At 38.9% G+C, this 26,085-nt stretch overlaps 1 protein-coding gene and 1 non-coding gene across 3 annotated transcripts in view; one reads left to right on the top strand and one right to left on the bottom strand.

Moving 5' to 3' along the window:
• Positions 1-22,140, bottom strand: part of FRZB (frizzled related protein) — a 56,817-nt gene extending 34,677 nt beyond the window's left edge. Inside the window, exon 1 of one of the 2 annotated variants that reach the window (XM_021668887.2) lies at positions 21,798-22,140. In XM_021668887.2, coding sequence (XP_021524562.2) covers positions 21,798-22,125 — 328 coding nt within the window. In that variant the 5' untranslated portion in view covers positions 22,126-22,140. Of the gene's footprint in view, positions 1-12; positions 154-21,797 lie in introns of those variants that run through there. The other variant, XM_012468614.3, reaches the window with a different exon arrangement.
• Positions 4,808-4,914, top strand: LOC135273690 (U6 spliceosomal RNA). The gene has a single exon (XR_010341507.1). It is a non-coding gene; the product is annotated as a U6 spliceosomal RNA (small nuclear RNA).
• Positions 22,141-26,085: the final 3,945 nt, after the last annotated feature.

Here is a 26,085-nt window from a genome sequence, read left to right as displayed (position 1 = left end):
CTCCAGCTTTACCTCTGCGATCACTGGCTCTGCAGGAAGTCAGACCTGGTCGGGGGAAAGGCTTAAGCAATGTCACTTTGTCCAAGTGGCGAAAAACACAGACCCCTCCGAGCAGCGGCGGAGCCTTATCAACCCAGAACTAGTGACTACAGAGGTCTGCTTTTTCAGTAACTGCGGGGGAGGAGGTGGGGGAAGGATTGTCTTTCATTAAAAAAAAAAAAAAGGAAAGAAAGATGCTGCGCAAGATTACAAATAGAACACCAGAAGAAGCAAGGAACAGGTTTTTTTTCTTCTGTTTTTCTCCCCATTGGAATTAGAACTTTTGAATTTTGCTCCTTAAGCTTTAAGTGGAAACTAACAGCTCTAATGCACTTGCACTTTTTTTTTTGCTCACGAATAAAACAGCAGATATTATCTGCTAATAACTCTTCTCAGCAACAATTTTGCCCAACATTTGAGAAAAAAAAAAGTGTAGGAAAACGACATCACGCAGGTAATGATGATTATAACAACAATCAAACCCTTTCCATCCAGATGAGTTCAATCTGGAGGAGAAAATGGAAAACAGATCCCCTCCTGCTCTGCTCCTTTCACTAATGAGCCCCCTCTTCCCCCCACCCCCACTCCACCCTTCCCTTTCAGCTTATATTGTAAATGGCATGACCTGCAGAGACCCTTGCACTATGCCCTCTCAATGGGAAATCACTGAGCAAAAGGATTCCCTAATGTCAGAAGACACAGCCTTCTTTGAAAGGAGAAAGAAACAAAACCTGAAACCAAACAGGAAGTCACTTTTGCTCTGCATCACTGAAATATTTATCTGCTTTGATTCAGCCATCTCTCACCGTCCATAACAAGCAGAGAAAATATGTCCCCACTCAGAGCACGTAGTGAGATGCTCGTTTCCATTCCCTAGAGTGGCTTGACAGCACTGATAAAATGTCAATGCTAACTTGAGTTATGGAATTTTATCTCTAAAATGACCATAAAGAGCAGTTTGTGACTGCAGTAAATTTCTTTGGAAGGAAGTTTGTTCCACTTATGGTGGGGGTGGGGAACCACCAGATGGTAGACAGGGAGTCAGTTAGTATACAAGCTTTGCCTGGTCTACAATTACCCAGTGTCATGTAAGCGAACAAAGTCAAAAATTGTACAAATGAAGTTAAAAAATGATTTATCAAGTAAAATTTAGAGGAAAAACAACTTTAAACACAGTCAATATTAGAACATTTTGGGGCTATTCTGTATAAGGAAAATATAGCTGAGATTTTCAATAAATTAGAAAAAAAAATCAGGAGTAGATGCAATAGATTGTTTGCTAAATACATTTTTCTGTTCATCTTAAGTCTTACAGTGTGAGAAGAATTATGTGCCGATAGTTTTAATGGTTCTACAACTATCTGAAACAAACTGTTTTCCTTCCCCTGCACAAGTCAGATATCTTCTTTGTCTAATAGGTCCCCTCACAACTTTAATCCAAATTGTTTTTATAAAAACCCAAAATAAATGTCACTGTCTTGAGGAAGCCCTTTTGAGTACCTTGTCTAGTTGTGTTCATTTTTCTGGTTAGTTACCCTTAAACAGTGTTTGTTTTTACAAACTATTTTTTTTTTCTTTGAGATGGAGTTTTGCTCTTGTCACCCAGGCTGGAGTGCAGTGGTGTGATCTCTGCTCACTGCAACCTCCGCCTCCTGAGTTCAAGTGATTCTCCTGCCTCAGCCTCCCTAGTAGCTGGGATTACAGACACCCACCACCGCACCTGGCTATTTTTTTTTTTTTTTGTATTTTTAGTAGAGACAAGGTTTCACCATGTTGTCCAGGCTGGTCTGGAATTCCTGACCTTAGGTGATCCACCCGCCTCAGCCTCCCAAAGTGCTGGGATTACAGGCGTGAGCCACCATGCCTGGCCTATAAACTATTCTTTGGCACCTGCCAATTACTTAAAAAAATTTTAATTTTTCATCTGAGTGTGGTCTGCTTTCCTAAATATCATGTATGATTTTTGAAAGAAGAGAATTCATCTTTAGTTTCTCTTGAAATAAGATTTGAGAAATGTTAGCTGATGGAATTTGGAATGCAATATATATATTCCTTTTAATATCAATAGTTGTGGGGGTACAAGTGGTTTTTGGTTACATGAATAAATTGTATAGTGTTGAAGCCTGAGATTTTAATGCACGTGTCACCCAAGTAGTGTACATTGTATCCAATATGTAGCTTGTTATCCTTCATCCTTTCCCAAGGTCCCCACTTGTGAGTCTCCAAAGTCCATTATACCACTCAAAGGTATGCCTTTGTGTATGCATAGCTTTGCTCTCATTTATAAGTGAGAACATATGATATTTTGTTTTTCATTCCTGAGTTACATCATCTAGTATAATGGCCTCCAGCTCCATCCAAACAGCTGCAAAAGACATTATTTCATTCTTGTTTATGGCTGAGTAGTATTCCACGGGGTGTGTGTGTGTGTGTGTGTGTGTGTGTATACATAAATATATATATATATCACATTTTCTTTATCCACTTATCAGTTGATAGACATGGATACTTAGTTTAGTTCCACATCTTTGGTCGATGGGCACTTAGTTTGGTTCCATATCTTTGCAATTGTGAATTGTGCTGCAATAAACATATGCATGCAGTTGTCCTTTTGACATATTGATGTATTTTCTCTTGGGTAAATAGCCAGTAGTGGGATTGCTGGATCAAATTGTAAATCCAGTTTAGTTCTTTGAGAAATCTCCATATTGTTTTTCATACAGGTTGTACTAATTTACATTCCCACCAGCAGTGTATAAGCATTCTCTTTTACCACATCCACACAAACATCTTTTGTTTTTGTTTTTGTTTTGCTGAGATAAAGTCTTGCTGTGTCACCCAGCCTGGAGTGCTGTGGCATGATCTCAGCTCACTGCAGCCTCCACCTCCAGGGTTCATGCGATTATCCTGCCTCAGCCTCTTTGAGTAGCTGAGACTACAGGTGCACACCACCATGCCCAGCTAATTTTTGTATTTTTAGTAAAGACAGGGTTTCACTATGTTGGCCAGCTGGTCTTGAACGCCTGACCTCACTCCACCCACCTCAGCCTCTCTTGGGATTACAGGTGTGGGCCACCGTGCCCGGCCAAGTTTTGCCATGTTTCCTAGGCTGGTCTCAAACTCCTGGGCTCAAATGATCTGCTCACCTTGGCCTCCCAAAATGCTGGGACTTACAGGTGTGAGCCACCACCAAATTATTAATATACCAATACTCTTCTGGAAAAAAAAAAATCTATGAACGCCATATTTGAGGACTTCATGATTTTATCTCCTTTTATCTTTTATCATAGGAAAATTGGAAACAAAATTTTAATAAAGCAACCTAATAGCTAAATAACTTTCTAAAGTTTGTCTAGATGCCTCTACCACTCAAAGGCCATAATAATAGCCCCAGTGAGACTTGACCTTACAATCAGCTGGCCCTCTGACCTTCATGTACTGTCCTGAGGGTCACAGCGTCACTCCACCCCCATTGCAACAGAAGAACGATAGATCCAGCTTCAAAGAAGTTCCAGAAGGAACCTTAGTATCTTACTGGTAGAATGAACCTCAGCAATCTAGTCCCCACATTTCTTTCACCTGCTAGCCCTCCCCTCCATACCTTAATTTGAAGAGAAGACTCGAAATAAAATCACTTACCCAAAATCATGAAGTTAACGGCATGTATGGCAGACACACCTAACCGCAGCAATAACTTAACTTAAGCATACCCTGAGAATGACCCTACAGTCTAAAAATAATGTGCTTTTAGATTAGAGCTGCAACCTAAGGAATTCAAAAGTGGCCAACCCAGAGATTAATTTCTTATTTATGAGGAACATATGAACCACCAGCCCATTCTATGGAACATAGGCCATACAGGGGATTGAAGCTGTTTATTTTGGGTTAAATGAAGGTTTTTCAGGTAGAGGTTCCTAGGGAGAGGGTGCTAAGTGAAAATCTGCATAAACAGCATACTTTCTACAAATGGTGGTGGTTCTCCTATCCAGCTCACTGCCACTGGACTACCCTGTATCTAAGTTCCCTCAATAAACTCCGTCTCATTTATTGGCTCTGAGTCCCTTCTTTGGCCTCTTGAACATGGTGCCATCCTTACTGAAGTCAATAGGGGTCTGGCATGACACGGAAACTCATATGGTTTGGCTGTGTCCTCCCCGCACCCCACCCTCAGCAAATCTCACCATGAATTGTAATCCCCATAACCCCCATGTGTCAAAGGCAGAACCAAGTGGAGGTAATTGGATCATGGCAGCAGTTTCCCCCAAGCTGTTCTCATGATACTGCGTGAGTCTCACGAAATCTGATGGCATTTTCCCAACTTGCACTCAGTCCATCCTGCCACCCTGTCAAGAAGGTGCCTGCTTCTCCTTTGATTTCCACTAAGATTGTAAGTTTTCTGAGGCCTCCCAGGCAACATGGAACTGTGAGTCAATTAAACCTCTTTGCTTTAAAAATTACCCAGCTTGGGCCAGGTGCAGTGGCTCATGCCTTCCAGCATTTTGGGAGGCTGAGGCGAGTGGATCACCTGAGGTCGGCAGTTCAAGATCAGCCTGACCAACATGGAGAAACCCCATCTCTACTAAAAATAAAAAATTAGCCAGGGGTGGTGGCACGTGCCTGTAATCCCAGCTACTCAGTGGCTGAGGCAGGAGAATCACTTGAACCTGGGAGGCGGAGGTTGCGGTGAGCTGAGATTGCACCATTGCACTCCAGCCTGGGCAACAAGAGCAAAACATTATCCCAAAAAGAAAAAAAAATTACCAGCATTGTGCTCACTTTGGCAGCACATATGCTAACATGGGAACCATACAGAAAAGATTAGCATGGACCCTGCACAAGGATGACATGCAAGTTCGTGAAGCCGTCCATATTTTTATAAACAGAAAGGAATAACAACAACATTAACAAAAAGGACATTCACACAGAAACTCCATCCAAAGGTCACCAGCATGAAAGACCAAAGGTAGATAAATTCACAAAGATGAGGAAAAGCCAGCATAAAATGATGAAAATTCCAAAACCAGAATGTCTCTTCTCCTCCAAAGGATCACAACTCCTTGCCAACAAGGGAACAAAACAGGACAGAGAATGCATTTGATGAACTGACAGAAGTAGCCTTCAGAAGGTGGGTAATAGCAAACTCCTCGAAGCTAAAGGAGATGTTCTAACCCAGTGCGAGGAAGCTAAGAACTTTGAAAAAAAGTTAGAGGAACTGCTAACTAGAAAAACTAGTTTAGAGAAGAACATAAATGACCTGATGGAGCTGAGAAACACAGCACGAGAACTTCATGAAGTATACACAAGTATCAATAGCAGAATCGATCAAGCAGAAGAAAGAATATCAGAGATTAAAGCTCAACTTAATGAAATAAAGTGAGAAGAAAAGATTAGAGAAAAAAGAATGAAAAGGACTGAACAAAGCCTCCAAGAAATATGGGACTATGTGAAAAGACAAAACTTAGTTTGATTGGTGTACCTGAAAGTGACAGGGAGAAGGGAATCGAGTTAGAAAACACTCTTGGACATTATCCAGGAGAACTTCCCCAACCTAGCAAGACAGGCCAACATTCAAATTCAGGAAATACAGAGAACACCACAAAGATACTCCTTGAGAAGAACAACCCCAAGACGCATAATTGTCAGATTCACCAAGATGGAAATGAAGGAAAAAAAATGTTAAGGGCAGCCAGAGGGAAAGGTCGGGTTACCCACAAAGGGAAGCCCGTCAGACTAGCAGTAGATCTCTCTGCAGAATTCCTACAAGCCAGAAGAGACTGGGGGCCAATATTGAACATTCTTAAAGAAAAGAATTCTCAACCCATTATATCACATCCAGCCAAACTAAGCATCGTAAGCAAAGGAGAAATAAAATCCTTTACAGACAAGCAAATGCTGAGAGATTTTGTCACCACCAGGCCTGCCTTACAAGAGCTCCTAAAGGAAGTACTAAACATAGAAAGGAAAAACCAGTACCAGACACTGCAAAAACATACAAAATCATAAAGCCCACCAACACTTTGAAGAAAGTGCATTAATTAACTAATAGCAAAATAACCAGCTAGCATCATAATGACAGGCTAAAATTCACACATAAAAATATTAACCTTAATGTAAATGGGCTAAATGCCCCAATTAAAAGACACAGACTGGCAAATTGGATAACTAGTCAAGATCCATTGGTGTGCTGTATTCAGGAGACCCATCTCACATGCAAAGACACAAATAGGCTCAAAATAAAGGAATGGAGGAATATTTACCAAGCAAATGGAAAGAAGAAAAAAAAAAAAAAAAGGCAGGGATTGCAATCCTAGTCTGATAAAACAGACTTTAAACCAACAAAGAGAAAACAAGACAAGGAAAATACATAATGGTAAAGGGATCAATGCAACAAGAAAAGCTAACATAAATACATATGCACCCAATACAGGAATACCCAGATTCATAAATCAAGTTCTTGCAGACCTACAGAGACATAGACTCCCATACAATAACAGTGGGAGACTTTAACACCCCACTGTCAATATAAGACATTTCAATGAGACAAGATTAACAAGGATATTCAGGACTTGAACTCAGCTCTGGACCAGGCAGACCTAATAGACATTTACAGAACTCTCCACCCCAAATCAACAGAATATACATTCTTCTTAGTACCACATCACACTTATTCAAAAATTGACCACAAAATTGGAAGCAAAACACCCTCAGCAAATTCAAAAGAATGGAAATGATAACAGTCTCTCGGACCACAATGCAATCAAATTAGAACTCAGGATTAAGAAACTCACTCAAAACTGCACAACTACATGGAAACTGAACAGTCTGCTCCTGAATGACTACTAGGTAAACAATGAAATTAAGGCAGAAATAAATAAGTTCTTTGGAACCAATGAGAACAAAGACACAATGTACCAGAATTTCTGGGACACAGGTAAAGCAGTGTTTAGAGGGAAATTTATAGCACTAAATGCCCATAGGAGAAAGCAGTAAAGGTCTATAATAGACACTTAAAAGAACTAGAGAAACAAGAGCAAACAAATTCAAGCACTAGCAGAAGACAAGAAATAACTAAGATCAGAGCAGAACTGAAGGAGATAGAGACACGAAAAACCCTTTAAAAAAATCAATGAATACAGGAGCTGGTTTTTTGAAAAGACTAACAAAATAGATAGATTGCTAGACCGACTAATAATGAAGAAAAGTGAGAAGAGTCAAATAGACACAATAAAAAAATGATAAAGGGGATATCACCACTGATCCGACAGACATACAAACTACCATCAGAGAATACTGTAAACACCTCTACTCAAATGAACTAGAAAATCTAGAAGAAATGGATAAATTCCTGGACTTGTATATCGTTCCAAGACTAAACCAGGAAGAAGTTGAATCCCTGAATAGACCAATAACAAGTTCTGAAATTGAGGCAGTAATTAACAGCCTACCAACAACAACAAAAAAATCCCAGGACCAGACACATAGCCAAATTCTACCAGAGGTACAAAGGGAAGCTGGTCCCATTCCTTCTAAAACTATTCCAAACAATAGAAAATGAGGGAATTCTTCCTAACTCATTTTATGAGGCCAGCATCATCCTGACACCAAAACCTGACAGAGACATGATAACAACAAAAAAATGTCAGGCCAATATCCCTGGTGAACATCGATGCAAAAATCCTAAATAAAATACTGGCAAACTGAATCTAGCAGCACATCAAAAAGCTTATCCATCACAATCAAGTCAGCTTCATCCCTGGGATACAAGGCTGGTTCAACATATGCAAATCAAGAAACATAATCCATCACATAAACAGAACCAATGACAAAAACCACGATTATCTCAATAGATGCCTTCAATAAAATTCAACACCCCTTTATGCTAAATATTCTCAATAAAGTCGGTATCGATGGAATGTATCTCAAAATAATAAAAGCTATTTATGACAAACCCACAGCCAATATCATACTGAATGGGCAAAAGCTGGAAGCATTCCCTTTGAAAACCAGTACAAGACAAGGATGCCTCTCTCACCACTCCTATTCAACATACTATTGGAAATTCTGCTTAGGGCAATCAGGCAAGAGAAAGAAATAGAGTGTATTCAAATAAGAAGAGAGGAAGTCAAATTGTCTCTGTTTGCAGATGACATGATTGTACATTTAGAAAACCCCATCGTTTCAGCCCCAAATAGATTTAAGCTGATAAACAACTTCAGCAAAGTCTGAGGATACAAAATCAATGTCCAAAGATCACAAGCACTCCTATACACCAATAACAGACAAACAGAGAGCCAAATCAAGTGTAAACTCCCATTCACAATTGCTACAAAGAGAATTAAATACCTAGGAATACAACTTACAAGGGATGTGAAGAACTCTTCAAGGAGAACTACAAACCACTAGCTCAAGGAAATAAGAGAGGACACAAACAAATGGAAAAAATGCCATGCTCATGGATAGGAAGAATCAATATGAAAATGACCATATTGCCCAAAGTATAGATTCATTGCTATTCTCATCAAGCTACCATTTACTTTCTTCAAAGAATTAGAAACAACTACTTTAAATTTCATATGGAACCAAAGAGCCCATACTGCCAAGACAATACTAAGCAAAAAGAACAAAGCTGGAGGCATTATGCTACCTGACTTTGAACTATACAAGAATACAGTAACCAAAACAGCATGGTACTGGTACCAAAATAGATATGTAGACCAATCGAACAGAACAGAGGCCTCAGAAATAATGCCACATATCTACAACCATCTGATCTTTGACAAACCTGACAAAAGCAATGGGAAAAGGATTCCGTATTTTATACATGGTGTTGGGAAAACTGGCTGGCCATATGCAGAAAACTGAAACTGTACCACTTCCTTACACCTTATACAAAAACTAACTCCAGATGGATTAAAGATTTAAATGTAAGACCTAAAACCATAAAAACCCTAGAAGAAAACCTAGGCAATACCATTCAGGACATAGGCATGGGCAAGGACTTCATGACTAAAGCACCAAAAGCAACGGCAACAAAAATAGACAAATGGGATCTAATTAAACTAAGGAGCTTCTGCACAGCAAAAGAAACTATCGTCGGAATGAACAGGCAACCTATAGAATGGGAGAAAATTTTGGCAATCTATTTATCTGACAAAGGGCTAGCATCCAGAATCTAAAAGGAACTTAAACTAATTTACAAGAAAAAAACAACCCCATCAAAAAGTGGGCAAAGGATATGAACAGACACTTCTCAAAAGAAGACATTTATGTGGCCAACAAACATGAAAAAAACGCTTATCATCACTGGTCATTAGAGAAATGCAAATCAACAGCAAAATGAGGTATCATCTCACCTCAGAATGGCGGTTATTAAAATGTAAGGAAACAACAGATGTTGGAGAAGATGTAGAGAAATAGCAACACTTTTACACTGTTGGTGGGAGTGTAAATTAGTTCAACCATTGTGGAAGACAGTGTGGCAATTCCTTAAGGATCTAGAACCAGAAATACCATTTTACCCAGCAATCCCATTACCAGGTATATACCTAAAGGCTTACAAATCATTCTATTATAAAGACACATGCACACGTATGTTTACTGCAGCGCTATTCACAATAGCAAAGACTTGGGACCAACCCAAATGCCCATCAAGATAAGATAAAGATAAAGAAAATATGGCATATATACACCATGGATTACTATGTGGTCATAAAAAAGAATGAGTTTATGCCCTTTACAGGGACATGGATGAAGCTGGAAACCATCATTCTCAGAAACTAACCCACCAACAGAAAACCCGTGTTCTCACTCATAAGTGGCAGTTGAACAATGAGAACACATGGACAAAAATTAACACCTTATACAAAAATTAACTCAGGATGGATTAAAGACTTAAATGTAAGACCTAAAACCAAAAAAACCCTAGAAGAAAACCTAGGCAATACCATTCAGGACATAGGCATGGGCAAAGACATCGTGACTAAAACACCAAAGCCATAAGGAGAATATCACACACCAGGGCCTGTCGGGAGTTGAGGGCTAAGGGAGGGATAGCATTTGGAGAAATACCTAATGTAGATGATGGGCTGATGTGTGCAGCAAACCACCATGGCACGTGTATACATATGTAGCAAACCTGCACATTCTGCACATGTATCCCAGACTTAAAGTATAATAAAAAAACTTACATTTTAGTTATTTCTTTATTTAAAAAAATTCATATAAACAAAAATAAGTAAACAAATGAAAATTACCTAGCTTTAGATATTTCTTCATAGCAGTGTGAGAATGGACTAATATAGCAGTTAACTGTGCTTGCTAGTTTGAGTTCTGTTTACACCATTCTCCTCTGTTGGTAGTGTGTGTTTTTCTTTTCTTTTTTTTTGATGTTTTATTATTTTTATTTTAGCCATTCTGATATATATGTATTAATACATATCTATGCATTAATACATGTATTGATAAGTCATTGTGGTCTTAATTTGCAAATTTCTAATGACTAATGATATTGAACATCTTTTCCTGTTTATAATTAAATATCATGTATATTCCTTTTCACATATCATTAGCTCAATAGTGAAAAAGCAGAACAAAATACGTTTTTCCACATGTCTGTGTGTGCTTTTCTTATATACCTGGAAACAGAAAATGCCTGTATAAATATATATGATAATTAACATAATGGTATTCAGTTTATGTAATACCTTACAATCATCTAGACTCTTCAGGCAGTCCAAAAAGTTTTCAGGGTCTGGAACGGGAAGTGGGGGCACATGCAAAAGAACCCCACACTGTAGGCTCTCCCCATATCAGGTGAAACCCAGATGATTCTGAATTTGTTTCTAATCTCCCTTTGACAAGACATAATTACAGATAATTTCTAAAACACCCTTTCTACCATTTTACTCTAGAATAGACCTATATGTTTTGCTACATCTTTTGTATTGTCATAATTTTTAAAGCCTTACATTATTGCTCATTTCTTCTTATGGTAACAGAGGAGCGACCAAGTAGCATTCAGGTCATTCCAAATGAGTTTTATGCTTCAGTTACAATGTAGACACATAACTAATTGTGACCAAGGCCAAGTTAGAAACCGGTCTTAAAATGATCCCTCACAAGACTATAAATCCAACAAAGCAAAAGGCTGGGCACGGTGGCTCACGCCTGTAATCCCAGCACTTTGGGAGGCCAAGGCAGGCAGATTACGTGAGGTCAGGAGTTGGAGACCAGCCCGGCCAACATGGTGAAGTCTGTCTCTATAAAAATACACAAGTTAGCCGGGCATGGTGACGTGCACATGTAATCCCAGCTGCTTGGGAAATTGAGGCAGGAGAATCTCTTGAACCCAGGAGGCAGATGTTGCAGTGAGCCAAGACTACGCCACTGCACTCCAGCCTGGGCGACAGAGCAAGCCTCCATCTCAAGAAAAACCCCAAAAACAAAACAAAAAGAAGCAATAACCAGGTTAATCCTCATACATCTGTGATTTTTTAAATGTGAGTCATACACCTTATGTTTAACCTGGAAGGTGAATCAGTCTTTTTCATTGATATAAAAATAATGAGAAAACTAAGCTGCCAACTTGGCAACCACATAAAGTACGAAATCCAATGCATTTTTTTAAGTCTAAAATTTTGTCCTTAGTTTTGAAGAATAAATGCTAATCAGAATGTTAGAAATGCCTATTGAAAGATTTTTAGGGGCAAAGTGAGACATTTCAAAATAAATCAGCTATAGTAAAAGACCTACATCTTAAGATGGATCCTCCCAGTGCTCACAGAACCTTCCCTGCGAATAGGTTTAGTACCACTAGATCACCAATCAGTAATGGCCCCACCTGGGAATCTCCACCTGCTGCTCCTTTTGCTAACCCAAGAACATTAACCATCCTGTGCAATTTTTCCTCCAAGCTATTTTCCAAACTGAGACCGTGACCCTCAAGGTGGCTCTCAGCTGTCTCACTCTTCCCATCACTGGCTAGTAACTCCACCTCTGGCGAATACTCTTTCAATCTTTCTGTCCATTCTTCCATCACAGAGAACTGACTTATCATAACATAAGTCAGGCCAGAAGAGTGGGATCCACTCAATGCTAACAACCTTAGTAACTCAGGAGTTAATTTAGTAGCTAGAGAGTTTCCTAATTATAAGTCTCAAAAGGTGAGTGCTGATGTCTTGCCTTTTTCTTGGGGTATAATGAATCACATTTCACAGATACAAGATACTAATTCTTAAAATGTAGCTGCATGAGAAGGCAAATACAAATATTTTATTCCTCTGTATTTTATTGTCTCTCTGTAATCAACTCCTTAGATACCCATTTTTTTCTTACTAAAATTTTGGCTCCTTTTTTCATGTGATTACTCACTCATTTGGAAACAGAGTTGAAATTCAGTCAGCTCCAGAGGGTTATGCTTGAGATTGGTAGCCTATATAATAATAGCAAATACTTATATATTTAGGTTGGTGCAAAAGTAATTGCAGTAAAAGTAATGGAAAAAAACCGCAATTATTTTTGCACCAATCTAATAACATTTACTATAATTTATTACGTACCAGGCCCTGTTAAAGCTTATATTTAATCACCACAACTCTAAAACATAATACCATTATCATTATTCCCATTTGGTGAATGAGGACAGTAGGCCACAGAATAATTTTCCCACAATCCTTAACTTAGTAAGAGGTCATGTCAGGATTAAAATCCATACAGTCCCTCTGCAAATTCTGTGCTCTCCGTCACAGCACTGCGTTGTCTCTGCATGGAAATTTACTCCTCCAATCTTGACCTAGTGCCCACTAGAAAAAGTCTGGCATGTTTTGGCCGGGCGCGGTGGCTCACGCCTGTAATCCCAGCACTTTGGGAGGCCAAGGCAGGCGGATCATGAGGTCAGGAGATCGAGACCATCTTGGCTAACACGATGAAACCCCATCTCTACTAAAAAAAAAAAAAAGAGAGAGAGAAAAAGAAAAAGTCTGGCATGTTTTAATATAAATACCTCACCTACTAAATTGCTGCCAATCCCTCAGATATCTTTTTTTATAACAGCTGTATTGAGACACAATTTGATTTCCATAAAGTTTAATCTTTTAAAGTATATGATTCAGCGGTTCTTAATTTATTCACATAGTTGTGCACCCATCACCACAAACAATTTTAGAACATTTTTATCATCCCCAAAATCAAACCTCATACTCATTAGCAGTCACTCCCATTTCTCCCCAGTACCTCCAGCCCTAGATAGCCATTAATCTATCTCTACGGATTTGCCTATTCTGGACATACACATGCCTACTTATATAAATAGACTCATATGATCTGTGGTCTTTGTAACCAGCTTCTTTCACTTTACATAGTGCTTTTAGGTTCATCTGTGTTGTAGCATGTGCCAGTCTCAATTTTTTTTTATTGCTAAATAAATTCTACTCAATGGATATATCTCATTTTGCTTGTCCATTTATTAATTGATAGACATTTGGATTGTTTCTACTTTTATTGCTATTATGAATAATGCTGGCATGAACATTTGTGTACAAGTTTTTGCATTAATACGTACTTTCATTTCTCTTGGGCATACACCTAGGAGTAAAATTGCTGGATCATGTGGTGACTCTGCCTTAACATTTTTAGGAACTCTCGAACTGTTTTCAAAGTGACTCTGCCATTTTGTAGTCCTACTAGCAACATATAAAAGTTCCAACTTCTCTACATCCTTGTCAACACTTATAGATAAAACATTTATATAGTCTTTTTTATTATAGCCATCCTAGTGGATGTAAAGTGGCATTTCATTGTGCTTTTGATTTGCAGTTTCTTTTGCACTTTGAAAGCCATACACAATTTCTTTTCTTTTTTCTTTTTTTGTTTTGTTTTTTTTGATTCAGAGTCTCACTTTGTTGCCTAGGCTAGAGTGTGGTGGCATAATCTCAGCTCACTGCAACTTCTGTCTCCTGAGTTCAAGTGATTCTCCTGCTTTGGCCTCCTGAGTAACTGGGATTACAGGCGCGGGCCACCACGCTCAGCTAATTTTGTATTTTTAGGAGAGACGGGGTCTCACCATGTCATCTGGGCTGGTCTCAACCTCCTGACCTCAAGTATTCCACCTCCTCTGCCTCCCAAAGTGCTGGGATTACAGGCATGAGACACCGTGCCTGGCCTGCAGTACACAGTATCTATAAATTCTTCATCTCCTCTCTTTATAGAACTTCCATTGTTGACATATCACTAGTAATTGCCAGACAAAAACAAATTGAATTCTTTAAATATTTTGCAAGAGTAAGAAATAGCATCTCTTTTCTTAGATTCCCTTTTTCCCAGTTTTGAAACTAGAACAAATTTAATTTGTAAGTAAAACATAATCTGCTTTGAATGAAAACATTCAAAAGTCTCCCAAGAGGTCATTGGAGTGGAACGTCCACTGGAGTCCATTTACATTGTTTTATGTTAATGTTGCTGATGATGATAATCATGGTGATTAACACAATGAAAATACAACTATTAAGGTCTAGAATACTGTGTCTAATAGGACCAAAGTGGACAGGATACAGAGGAAACTATGAAGCCTCTCTGGGGAAGGAAGTGAAATATAATCTCTGAGGAAGGTTTAAAATAATATTGCTATTCTGAAAAAGACAATTCACCCAATTCATTCATTGAACATTTATTGCTCACCTTCTAATTAGCAGACAATTTTAGGTTGTTGAGATAACGCAATAAACAAAGCAGGGTCTGGGCCATCATAAAACTTAAACTCTAATAAGTTTTCTTTACAAGATGGAAAGAGCTATAAACAGGTCAGTCCTATACATTAACTGAGGAAAAACTACGTTACGACGTTGTTTACGTTACAGCAAAGATTTACACCAGATGTGAAGAATGTTCTAGTGTAGAGGTTGGTAAATTCCTGAACTTGATTTTTTAAAAATTAAGTTACGTAGAATGAAAGAATACTTTTCAAAGGGTTTGGACGACACCACCCTGCAAGCCTGGCCATATACATCACTTTTCTTCAGAAAGGCCATAAGCCTAATGTGGAAGGAAGGAGGTTGGGAGATAGGGCTTTAAAAGAACTGGCAGATGGAATACGATTAACTTGGCATTTTTGATAGTGCCTATAAACTGCTTTTGAAAAACTGCTTACACTTCACCAACGTATGTCAATGTTGGCATATATTTATCTGGTCACTTTTCATTTAGTAACAGCCTAAATGTGTATATTTGAAATAATTATTTGTCCTGCAGGTGACACATTTGATGTTTCATTTTACCTGGTTATAGGTTTATATTTTCATTTTATTTTTGTTTCTCCTCTCACATTATCCATGGACATGCAGTTTGCAGAAAATTGCATTTTCCTTTTCTAGGTATAAACAATTTTTAACTACAAGTATCTGTAAGATCACTATTGCCAGGTTTTTTATAGGCTTCAAGGAACTCTCTGTCACCTGTTGCCACATCAACCATTGGGCTGCCTAGTGTTAAAAATATCATTTCTGGTGGACAATTCGGTGGGGAACTCTACAGTGTTTTACATCTGCTGAGCATTTTGTTTTCGAGCCTGTTTTTCTCTGACGATCATGGTAGAGCCAACAACAGGCTAAAATTTCACGTAAATATTTAAGAAAAACCAAACAGAAGACTATAAAATTATTACACTTAGTTCATAGTAAGACTATGACAAAGGAACTAAAAGCAGTCAAGAAACGACTTTACATAGAAAAGAGTTCGATCACATGTAGGAAAGAAAAAATTATGCAAATAGACTGCCAATTAGTTGCTTCTAGCTAGCTATGACTAACTCTAGGATCTGTTTATAAATGAACTTATTCTTTTTAATAAATGTAATGTTCCTTAGGTATTCACACATTCCATGTTTCAACCTAAATGCAATTTATTTTTTCTTTCCTGAATATGGAGAATGAAGATTTGTTTCATTTCACATATAGATCTAAAAATATATAAATTACGTATTTCCTTTACTGGGATTACAGGTGCGTGCCACCACGGCCACCTAATTTTGTATTTTTAAGAGAGATGGGGTTTCACCATGTTGGCTAGGCTGGTCTCAAACTCCTGACCTCAAGTGATCCACCCTCTCCGTCTCCCAAAGTGCTGGGATTACAGGCATGAGCTACTGCGCCCAGCCTGCAGTACACAATTTCCGTAAATATAAAGATATATTACTATTATATCACTATGGTTACTATATATGATTGAAATAAATTATTAAGAAAATGGGCAGAGAAAAATGTTTGATGGATTCCCATGGTCAATACAGTATGAACCCCAAGACAGGGAAACAGAGATGTGGAAAGGACAAAGGAAATAAATAAGTGTAGCAAACGAGATTGAAGGATGCTAGGGAGGAGCTTAACGTTAATGGGGAAACAAGAATGTATTTCCAGAGAGGAGAAAATGTCCACTCTCCTCCCCAGTACTAAAAACAACATGGGAGGAACGTGAATGGAGGAGCAACTTTTCAGATCTGCAAATCTGAGTGAAGAAAGGCATCTGGGCTTTCCTCTCTCCTTTGGAACTCTGCGACACTTTTCAGGTGCCCCATGTGGTCACTTTTAGGGGTGGCTCAGCCGGCAGAGGAGCCCTGCAGTGGTCCAGCAAACCCATGACTGGGTACTTAATTATTATGAATCCAGGGGCCCAGCGGGTGGCTCACACCTGTAATCCCTGCCTGTAATCCCAGCACTTTGGGAGGTGGAGGCGGGCAGATCAGGAGGTCTGGAGTTTAAGACCAGCCTGGCCAACATAGTGAAATCCTGTCTCTACTTAAAAAAACAAAAAAAAAATTAGCCAAGCATGGTGGTGGGCGCCTGTAATCCCAGCTGCTCGGGAGGCTGACGCAGGAGAATCACTTGAACCCGAGAGGCAGAGGTTACAGTGAGCTGAGATCACGCCATTGCACTCCAGACTGGGTAACATCAAGACTCCGTCTCAAAAAAAAAAAAAAATTCTTATAAATTCTGAGGTCAAAAATTAGCAAAACCTGTTAGTTGCATATCTAAAGCCACATTTTCCAACCAACTTTATATAAGTAATAATATCCATCAGTTAATCTGCTGAGACTTTTGTTTCAATTAATTTTTAGTTTGGATTAGTAAAAGAGGTGTTTGTTTATTGGGCCCCTTCAAGATTTACCAGGAATCTAATTTCATCCCGTTGGCCTCAGGGACTCTGTGTTCTCCTAGAGTCTAGTTCTTCTATAGTGGGGATGGTAAGGAGGCTTCTGTGCAGGCCCTCTTGGGGAGACAGCACCAAAAAGGACACAATTCCAAAGAGATGCTTTGATAAGTACTATTCTTTACAATAATATTGTTTGCTTTTTCTGAGTTTTATTTTTAATTGACAAATAATAATTGTATATGTTTAGGGTTCAATGTGATGTTTTGATATAGGTATACATTGAGGAGTGATCAAATCAGGCTAATTAATATAGCTATCACCTCAAATATTTATTTGTGGTGAGAACATTTCGAATGCATTCTTTTAGCAATTTTAAAATATACAATGCATTATTAACAACAGTCACCATGCAGTGTTATAGATCACGAAAACCTATTTCTCTTGTCTCACCAAACTTTGTACCTTTTGACCAAATGATCCCCTTTCCCATCTACAGCCGCCTTCCCAGTCTCTGGTAACCACCATTGTACTCTCTACTATGATGAGCTCCATTTTTTTAGGTTCCACATACAAGGGAGATCATGCGGCATTCGTCTCTCTGTACCTGTCTTATTTCACTTAATATAATGTCCTGTAGGTCCATCCATGTTGTTGCAAATGACAGAATTTCCCGTTTTTAAAAGGCTGAATGGTATTTCATTGTATATATATCACATTTTCAATCCATTCATCTGTTGATGAGCACTTCGGTTGTTTCCATATTTCGGCTGTTCTAAATAATGCTGCAATGGACATGGTAGTTCAGACGTTTCTATGACATACTGATTTTGGTTCCGTTATGGCCAGAGTGGAATTGCTGGATCACTAATGGTTATTTTTGTAAGTAGTATCACAAAGAACAAATAAGTCACAGAATATATAGAATATAAAATACTGTTTACTAGGGCTTCAACTCTCACAATTATTTTTTTCTCGTGTGTGCCATGACCTCTCCCCAGCCAATTTTCGTATCATATTACCTGTTCTTCGTTTTTCTATAAACAAAAATGCCCTGGAGATTAAGCACGACATACATATAAGATAGAACAGATGGTGCGCTGAATAACCTCTTTTCCCTACATCCCCCAGAAAATCCAGGACTAAAGTTGCTTTTGACATACTGTATGTTTTTATAAGGCCAAAGGTGTATTACACATTTTTATAATATGAGTACTGTTCGGGAATCTGATATGTACTGTGGTTAATGCCATAAAATATCTAAGATTCTGAGGCAAGGTCCATGAAAACTGCTGAGCTGAATGTGAATCTGCTTGTAATCCACCATGTGTCCTTCCAGGTTTGTAATACTGTCACCAAGACTCTCCTGCTTGTTTTATTTGCAACTCCCCACTGATAAAAGTAATGAATTCCAAGCGTGTTCACATGAGCCTGTGAACTAAGACTTAAGTCCTAAATATGTTCCCTGGTGATATGGAATGGTTACAAAATCATTATGCTTTGGGGTAAAAATGTCTATATACTTCCATTATTAATTGGTATTATACAGTGTTTATGAAGATTTGTATCTGGGCAATCATTAACTGATTTCTCCCATTTTCTTTTTTTTTTTTAAAGAGCATGTCCTCACATAAATATGTATTTACTAAATAACAATAACATGTAATCCCAAAGGGAGTGGTGATTAGCTTAAGGCATTCTAAAATCTTTCATTGTTTGAAAGGATTATTTGCTTGTCTAATTATTGACATTAGACCGTGTGAGGTGAAATATGTCCTTCAAAATGTGCCTTGAGTAGCCACTACAAAAGCAACAGAGCATGTAACTTAAACTAATAAAGGAGAACATACCAGAGGAGCAGAGAAAAACTGAAAGTAAAAACTTCAAAATGAATCTTTGTTCTTGAGAGTGGACATGGTCTGGAAATGATTTACATTTGCAAATGTTCCAGAGGTTGCAAAAGCCCTCCACTCTTGTGACCTTTGAACCCCATTTGCTCACTAAACCCAAGGCCTCTCTCTCCCCTCTTTCTCCTTTTTATCTCACTATACTTACATATATATATATATATATGGATCTATATACTCAGTTCTTTTTATGGTCTCTACTTATTTTTAGGTCAATACTATATATATGTTTTAAGTTTTTAAAAGACAAACAATTTACTCATTTCTATGATTGAATCTATATACTAATAAATAAATTTGACTAGTTAACAAAAAAGCTAAGCTGAATACAACTGAATTTTGACCTACCTGGTTGTTTGCACATAGTATTAGGATTTTAAAAAATCTATTTTCAATGCTAAACCAACTCTCAATGAAATTTTTGTAGCTTAAATCATTATTTGATCAGAAGTATATATTACTTGCTTGACTGGTGATAATTTAGGGTCGAAAGAGAAAGGAGAAAAAAAGCAGGTCATGGAGACATATAAAGAAACTGTTCAGGATTGGGAATTAGTTTGCAGCAGAAACAGGGAGAAAGAAAGAGCCTTCCCAGACAGTTTCACCAGCTATTTATCAACACTACCTTCTTCCTTCTAACTCTGATCAGATGGTCCTGATTTGACAAATTAATCGTTGTAAGGTTAGGATTAGACTCCATGTCTCATTACTATGGCCTCTAGGAATAATGAGACAGTCTATACTTGTGAATGATGCAATTAATCATAGCTGAGATCTGCCTGTAGCCTTTATTTATGAAGCATATCTTGATAGGAAGAGAAGACAGGAGCTTTAAAACTGAATTAAGCCTGTAATCCCAGCACTTTGGGAGGCCGAGGCGGATGGATCACGAGGTCAAGAGATCGAGACCATCCTGGTCAACATGGTGAAACCCCGTCTCTACTAAAAATACAAAAAATTAGTTGGGCATAGTGGCGCGTGCCTGTAATCCCAGCTACTCAGGAGGCTGAGGCAGGAGAATTGCCTGAACCCAGGAGGCGGAGGTAGCGGTGAGCCGAGATCGTGCCATTGCACTCCAGCCTGGGTAACAAGAGCGAAACTCCGTCTCAAAAAAAAAAAAAAAAACTGAATTAAGTGAGCAGAAACAACTCTCTAAAAAGACATTCTATTTGAAATAAAAAGATCTTTGATGTTTAATTTATAAAGCTCTTCAAACTCTGTGAATATCCAGCAACAAATTTTGTACCTATTTGATTGATTTAAAGTAAATTAATTAAAAAAAACTCTAGACTTAGACTTTCCATTGCAGTATGATTAATTTACCAATCTAAATTTAAGATTCAGTAATAAGTTATTCACATTACGTATTTCCCAAAAACCCATTAAATATTACGTTAACTTGCAATTTCTCCTGGACTGCCATTTTGTCTGACATGGCATATTTTTGTGTATGGAATAAATGCCCTTCGGTGGATGCATAGTTGGCTAGTTTTTTTCATATAGACATAAAATATCAAATGGCTAAACTTAAGTGAAACCTGATTGCTACCAATTAAAGGTTCTTTAGTGTAATATTTTGAAAATGTTCTAGAATTTACAAGCTTTGAAAAAGTAAGCTTTTTGCCAAAGGCAGTATTGCTGAATTTGCCTAGTCCTAAAGGGATAAGGTAGCAGTTATCGCCCTAAAGATTCAGAAAGCAAACAAACAAAAACTTAGATTAATTACACCAGAAGCTCTGGAGCTCATTCATTGCCTTTTAGTTTTGTTGGATTGCAAAGGCATAAAGTGAATGTTAAAACTTATGAAAACAGTCATAGGGTTTATCTTTTTCTGTTAAAGCAATTATGACATTTCAGATACATTCTGAAGTTCAAACTTAGTCTTTCCAAAAAAAGGCTTTTGGAAAACAATCTAACACTGCTAATAATGAAAGCAAATGCTTCGACTAGAAGAGTCTTAAAACGACCTATTCCACCAAATGCTTTATGCTCCTTTACTGCTCAGTGAAACACATCACTTGTTATTGGAATAAAATTATAGCTAAATAACTTTAACACTAAGATTTTCTGTAGATCATTATCCTTCAAAATGAGCACATGGACAATTTCAGCCCTGTAACTGACTACAATAAAAAGAACAATTTAACTTACTTAGCAAAGTGTTTGGTCATTACTTTCTCCTTTGAGGCACACAGGAGCAGAGAGTAGCTGCATAAAACTGAACCCACTCTTTGAGGTTATGAAAAATGAATGTGATGGGACACATACCCAATTGATTTTTTTGTCCTACCAGTGATAGTGACAGGAGACAGACAAATTCCTAGGCAGGCAGGGATAGGTTCCCAGTTAAACCCAACGTTCAAGCTAAAGATGGCCCGAAGCCTGAAAACCGAGCTGCCAGTTGTGGGTGGAGTCCACCACCAGAGTGAGAACTTCCTCCATGCCTTTTAGCCAATGGAATGGTGCTTTTTCCAGACCTGCCCATGGACCAATCAGCACTCAGTTCCCCATTCTGAACCCATAAAAATCCCAGAACTCAGCCTCACAGATGTCTGCCTGCTTTCGGGTTTCCTCCCACACAGAGGGCTACCCACTTCAGGTGCCCTCTCGTGTCAAGAGCCTTTCTGTCGCTCAGTAAAATTCTCTGCCTTGCTCACTCTCCGGCATCCACGTACCTCATTCCTCTTGTTTGTGAGACAAGAACCAGGAACTCACCAAACGGCAGATGCGAAAAGAGCTGTAACGTGCACTCCTGCTCCCCAAGGTAGGGAGTGGAAAAACCACGGGGCAGTACACACCCCCGTTCACCGAGCTGCGGGCAGCAGGGAGAGCCTGTAACACACTCCGTTTGCCTAGATGTGGTAATGAAGAAGCGAAGCAGTTGGGCACCATTCCCCCCTGGCTGGCTTGCCAGACTACAAAATTCACAACATTTCTTGGGGGCCCAGACCTCAGCACTTCCTGGGTGAGAGCTGTGACACCCACTGGGGCTCTGCAGTTGCTGGTATCTCTGGGTTTTCAGGTGCCACCGCATTCCCCTCATCTAGACTCTGGTGCCCAATGCAGAAGTCACTCGTGGCACACCTGGTCCAACTGCAGGCTGAGGGCAGAGTCCCTGTTTGGATGCCGGATCCCAGCCCAGGTGCAAGCTGAGCACACCCTGCAGGCTGAGTGGGTGGAGTGAGTCCCTGAGGCTGAGTGAAGCCCTGGGCAGAGGTCACAGCAGCTGCAGAGATTTCCTGCTGGTGAAGCCGCACTGAAGGAATCCTGTAATAGCAGGAAGTGTTCCAACCATAACATAACATGATGTGAGCACAAGTCAGGGACCTCCAGAGAAAGGAGAGACTGAACTCCTTCTATCTTCTATCTTCAGTGTGGTACCTTATATGCTACAGATGTTCAATAAGTGTAGATTGTAAGAATGAGTGAATGAGAACTAGTGAGTGAATGAAAAGATAGAGCATGTGCCTTTTTTTTTTTAGCTTAGCAACTTCTGTCCTTTCAGAATATTTTGATATAAAAAATAATGTTTTTTAAAAATTTCTCAAACACATTTTCCTACTGAGGTTAAATCCAAGGTAAAGGGAAGAAATAAAGCAGCCCTCGGAAGTCACCCTCTGTGCCCTTCATAGCGCTTCAGAGAGGACCCAGAATGTCAGTGGGGTGGCTGAGACCCACTCTCCAGCATTAGGAGGTAGCTAGAGTCTTGGTGTCCAGCCTTCCCCAAACTCATGCTTCTTCAAAGAGGCATAAGAAGTGGGCTGGGGCTGAGACTGACCCTTCGAAGTTTTAATCAAAGCCCTGTAGGGAGTTGGTCCAGGATCCTCAGACCCCTAACATTCTCCCCTGTACCACCACTATGCCAAGGGTCTTTCTGCTCTTGGACTGTTTATGCTCCTTCCGTAGAACCCATTCTATTCTCTCTCAGCCAGCCTAAAGCTGTTTCTCAATACCGCTAAATTAAACTAAATTTGGCCAAGGCCACCTCCTTTGTTTCTGCCTCCTTACGTTGTTTCTCTGTAGCAAACTGCAACCTAACAGCATATAAACCAAATGCAGGCTAACACCTGAGAGTAGTAGCAAGTAGCTGAATCTCAGCTAATCATAGTAGCCAAACTTCAGCCAATTACAGGCTGCCAACTAATCAGACCATGCCCAAATAAGGCAAATACCAAGCTGTAACCAATCAAGCTGTCTCTGTGCATTATTTCCTTTTTCTGTCTATAAATATTGCCTGCCACATTGCTCCACACCGTTGGGTAAAGCTCTCTGAACCTCCTGGAAATTCTCATCTCCACGATTTCTTAATGTTGGTGGGCCTCAGGGTTCAGTCCTGGTTCTGAATACTGTCCAATTCATGAATCATTGCTCAAATAAACTCTGCTAAATTAAATTTGTCTAGAGATTTTCTTTTAACAATGCACTCTCTCTGCTCCAGCCAAGCTGATATATTAGCATGATCTTTGTGAACTCTTCCCCAACCTTGGCAGCCTTCAGTGACTGCACTTATCACAGCTACATCATATTAAGGGTTAATCATATTAACCCTTAAGGTATATGCATATATTAATTTCTGGTGCTTCAAGGTTGAGGGCCGTATCCTAACTCTTTATGTCCCACTATTCTTTGCAGTGTGTTGTTCACATAGCAGATGATTCATATTTGTAATTGAAATAAGAATATATTCTTTTTCTCTGGAACTGCCTTCCGTATCTTTTTTATTTGAGGTATATTAATTCAGAGCAAAGACTTTCCAAACTAATACGTGATAGTTGTAGAACAAGAGGTAGCCGCCTTGTTATGTGCAAGAGTCAGCTAAGTAATTTCTCTACCCAGAAAATTCACCACTCTCATATATATGAGGAGATCAAGTGTAAATTTTCTCTGTGAAACACAATCATGGGCCGGGTACGGTGGCTCACGCCTATAATCCCAGCACTTTGGGAGGCTGAGGTGGGCAGATCACAAGGTCAAGAGATCGAGACCATCCTGGCCAACATGGTGAAACCCCATCTCTACTAAAAATACAAAAATTAGCCGGGCATGGTGGCATGCGCCTGTGGTCCCAGCTACACAGGAGGCTGAGGCGAAAGAATTGCTTGAACCCAGGAGGCAGAGATTTCAGTGAGCCGAGATTGCACCACTCTACTCCAGCCTGGCAACAGAGCAAGACTCCATCTCAAAACACACACACACACACACACACACACACACACACACACACAATTATGACAGATCCAGTTCACATAACCAACATTACATAATGGTCACGTGGTCATGGAGGTGGTGACGGTGATGGGAGACCATTTGGATACCTAGGAGATAATCCTCAAATCCTCATCTCCATAATTTCTTAATGTTGGAAGTCCTCAGAGTTCAGTCTTTGATACACTTCTTTTCTCTATACTCACTCCCTTGGTGACTTCATCCAATCTCACAGCTTTATATTCCGTCTAAAAACTGATGATGTCCAGATTTATGTCTCTAGCCCAGATCTTGCCCCTGAACTCTATACCACATTTCCACTTGGAAATCTAACAAACATCTTAAATTTGACATGCCCTAAACTGTGCTCCTGATCTTTCACCACCACTTTCACCTCAAAACAAAATAATGAAAAATTTAAAACCTGGCCCACTAACAATCTTTCCAATCTCAGTTACAATAGTTCCTTCCTTTCAGTTGTTCTGGCTATAATCCTGGGAGTCATTCTTCCTTTTAACTCTAACTTCAAAATATGTAAAAATCTGACCATCTGGCCATCTCTCATTACTCATGTTAGCTCTATGGTTCAAGTCTGGATTATTGCAGTAGCCTTGTAACTAGTCTCCCTGTTTCCGCTTTCAGCTCCTTATAGACTAATCTCAATACAGAAGTCAAATTGATACTTTAAAAACACAAATTAGATTAATGTGACTCCTCCAATGTCCTTTACTTTCACTTAAAGCAAACTTCAAAATCTACAATGGCCTACAGATGCTACATGAGCTACCTCTTCCCTCTCTTCTCTGACTTTGTCCCCTACTACCCGTCCCCTCATTCATTCCATTTTACCATATATATTTCTTGCTGTGTTTTGAACACATTGGGAATGGGAATGCTCTTGAGTCATTGATTTTTCCCTTGCTGACCCCTCGGTCTGCAGTACTCTTTCTCCAGATGTCCATGTAACTCATTCCTATACCTCTTTAAAGTTTTTGCTTAAATGTTAACTTCTCAATGGAACCTACCCTGACTACCCTATTTGAAAAGGTAAATGCCCAATCCCATGACCCTCTTTGTCTCTCCTCTTCCACTGATTTATTGTTCTCCATAACTCTCATCACCTTCTACATAATTCATGTAGTTATTTTATCATTTACTTTCTTCCCCTAGAACGTAAATTCGAATGAAGACAGTGATACATTCATTTTGTTCTTGTGCCTATGAAAGAACCAGGCACCTTATAGGCATTCAAAAAATAACTTGCAAGAATTAATTTATGAATGGCTGAGTCATTCATTAATTAGGCCATGATATAGTCTTAATTAAGTCATAATACAGTCTTCACTCACCGTTAACATCAAGGAACAGCAACATTAGGAAGTTATTCATAACTCCACCAAATATATAACATCTTGACCCTGGGTACATCATTGAACGTCTCTGACCCCTGGTGTCCTCATCTGTAAATTAGATATAATAGTCCGTTCTCATTCTGTATCAAAAGGCTGTTTTGAGGCTAAAGTAAGATAGTGCCTATGAAAATGGTATAAACCTTAGGTAAGATTCTAGCTTTAACAATGTCAAACAAGTAATTTTAATAATAAAAGTTCAAGGATAAGTCAACTCAGTTCCTGAATTTCTTTATTGAACTTATTGTCTGTTAGACTTATTTAGCATTTTATTATATAATAGTCTATAAAATTTCCATTAATTTCATTTATGTTTACTCATTCGACTTTTCACACTTGTCCATTAAATTAAGATTTTTTATTACTACCTTTATTGTCTTATTATAGCA

The sequence above is a fragment of the Aotus nancymaae genome, unplaced genomic scaffold (genome assembly GCF_030222135.1).
Source record: "Aotus nancymaae isolate 86718 unplaced genomic scaffold, 86718_ANA_hifiasm-v0.15.2.pri h1tg000008l, whole genome shotgun sequence".
Taxonomy (NCBI): domain Eukaryota; kingdom Metazoa; phylum Chordata; class Mammalia; order Primates; family Aotidae; genus Aotus; species Aotus nancymaae.
Note: the sequence above shows the minus strand (reverse complement) of the source record. Positions and strands in the feature narration are given on the sequence as shown.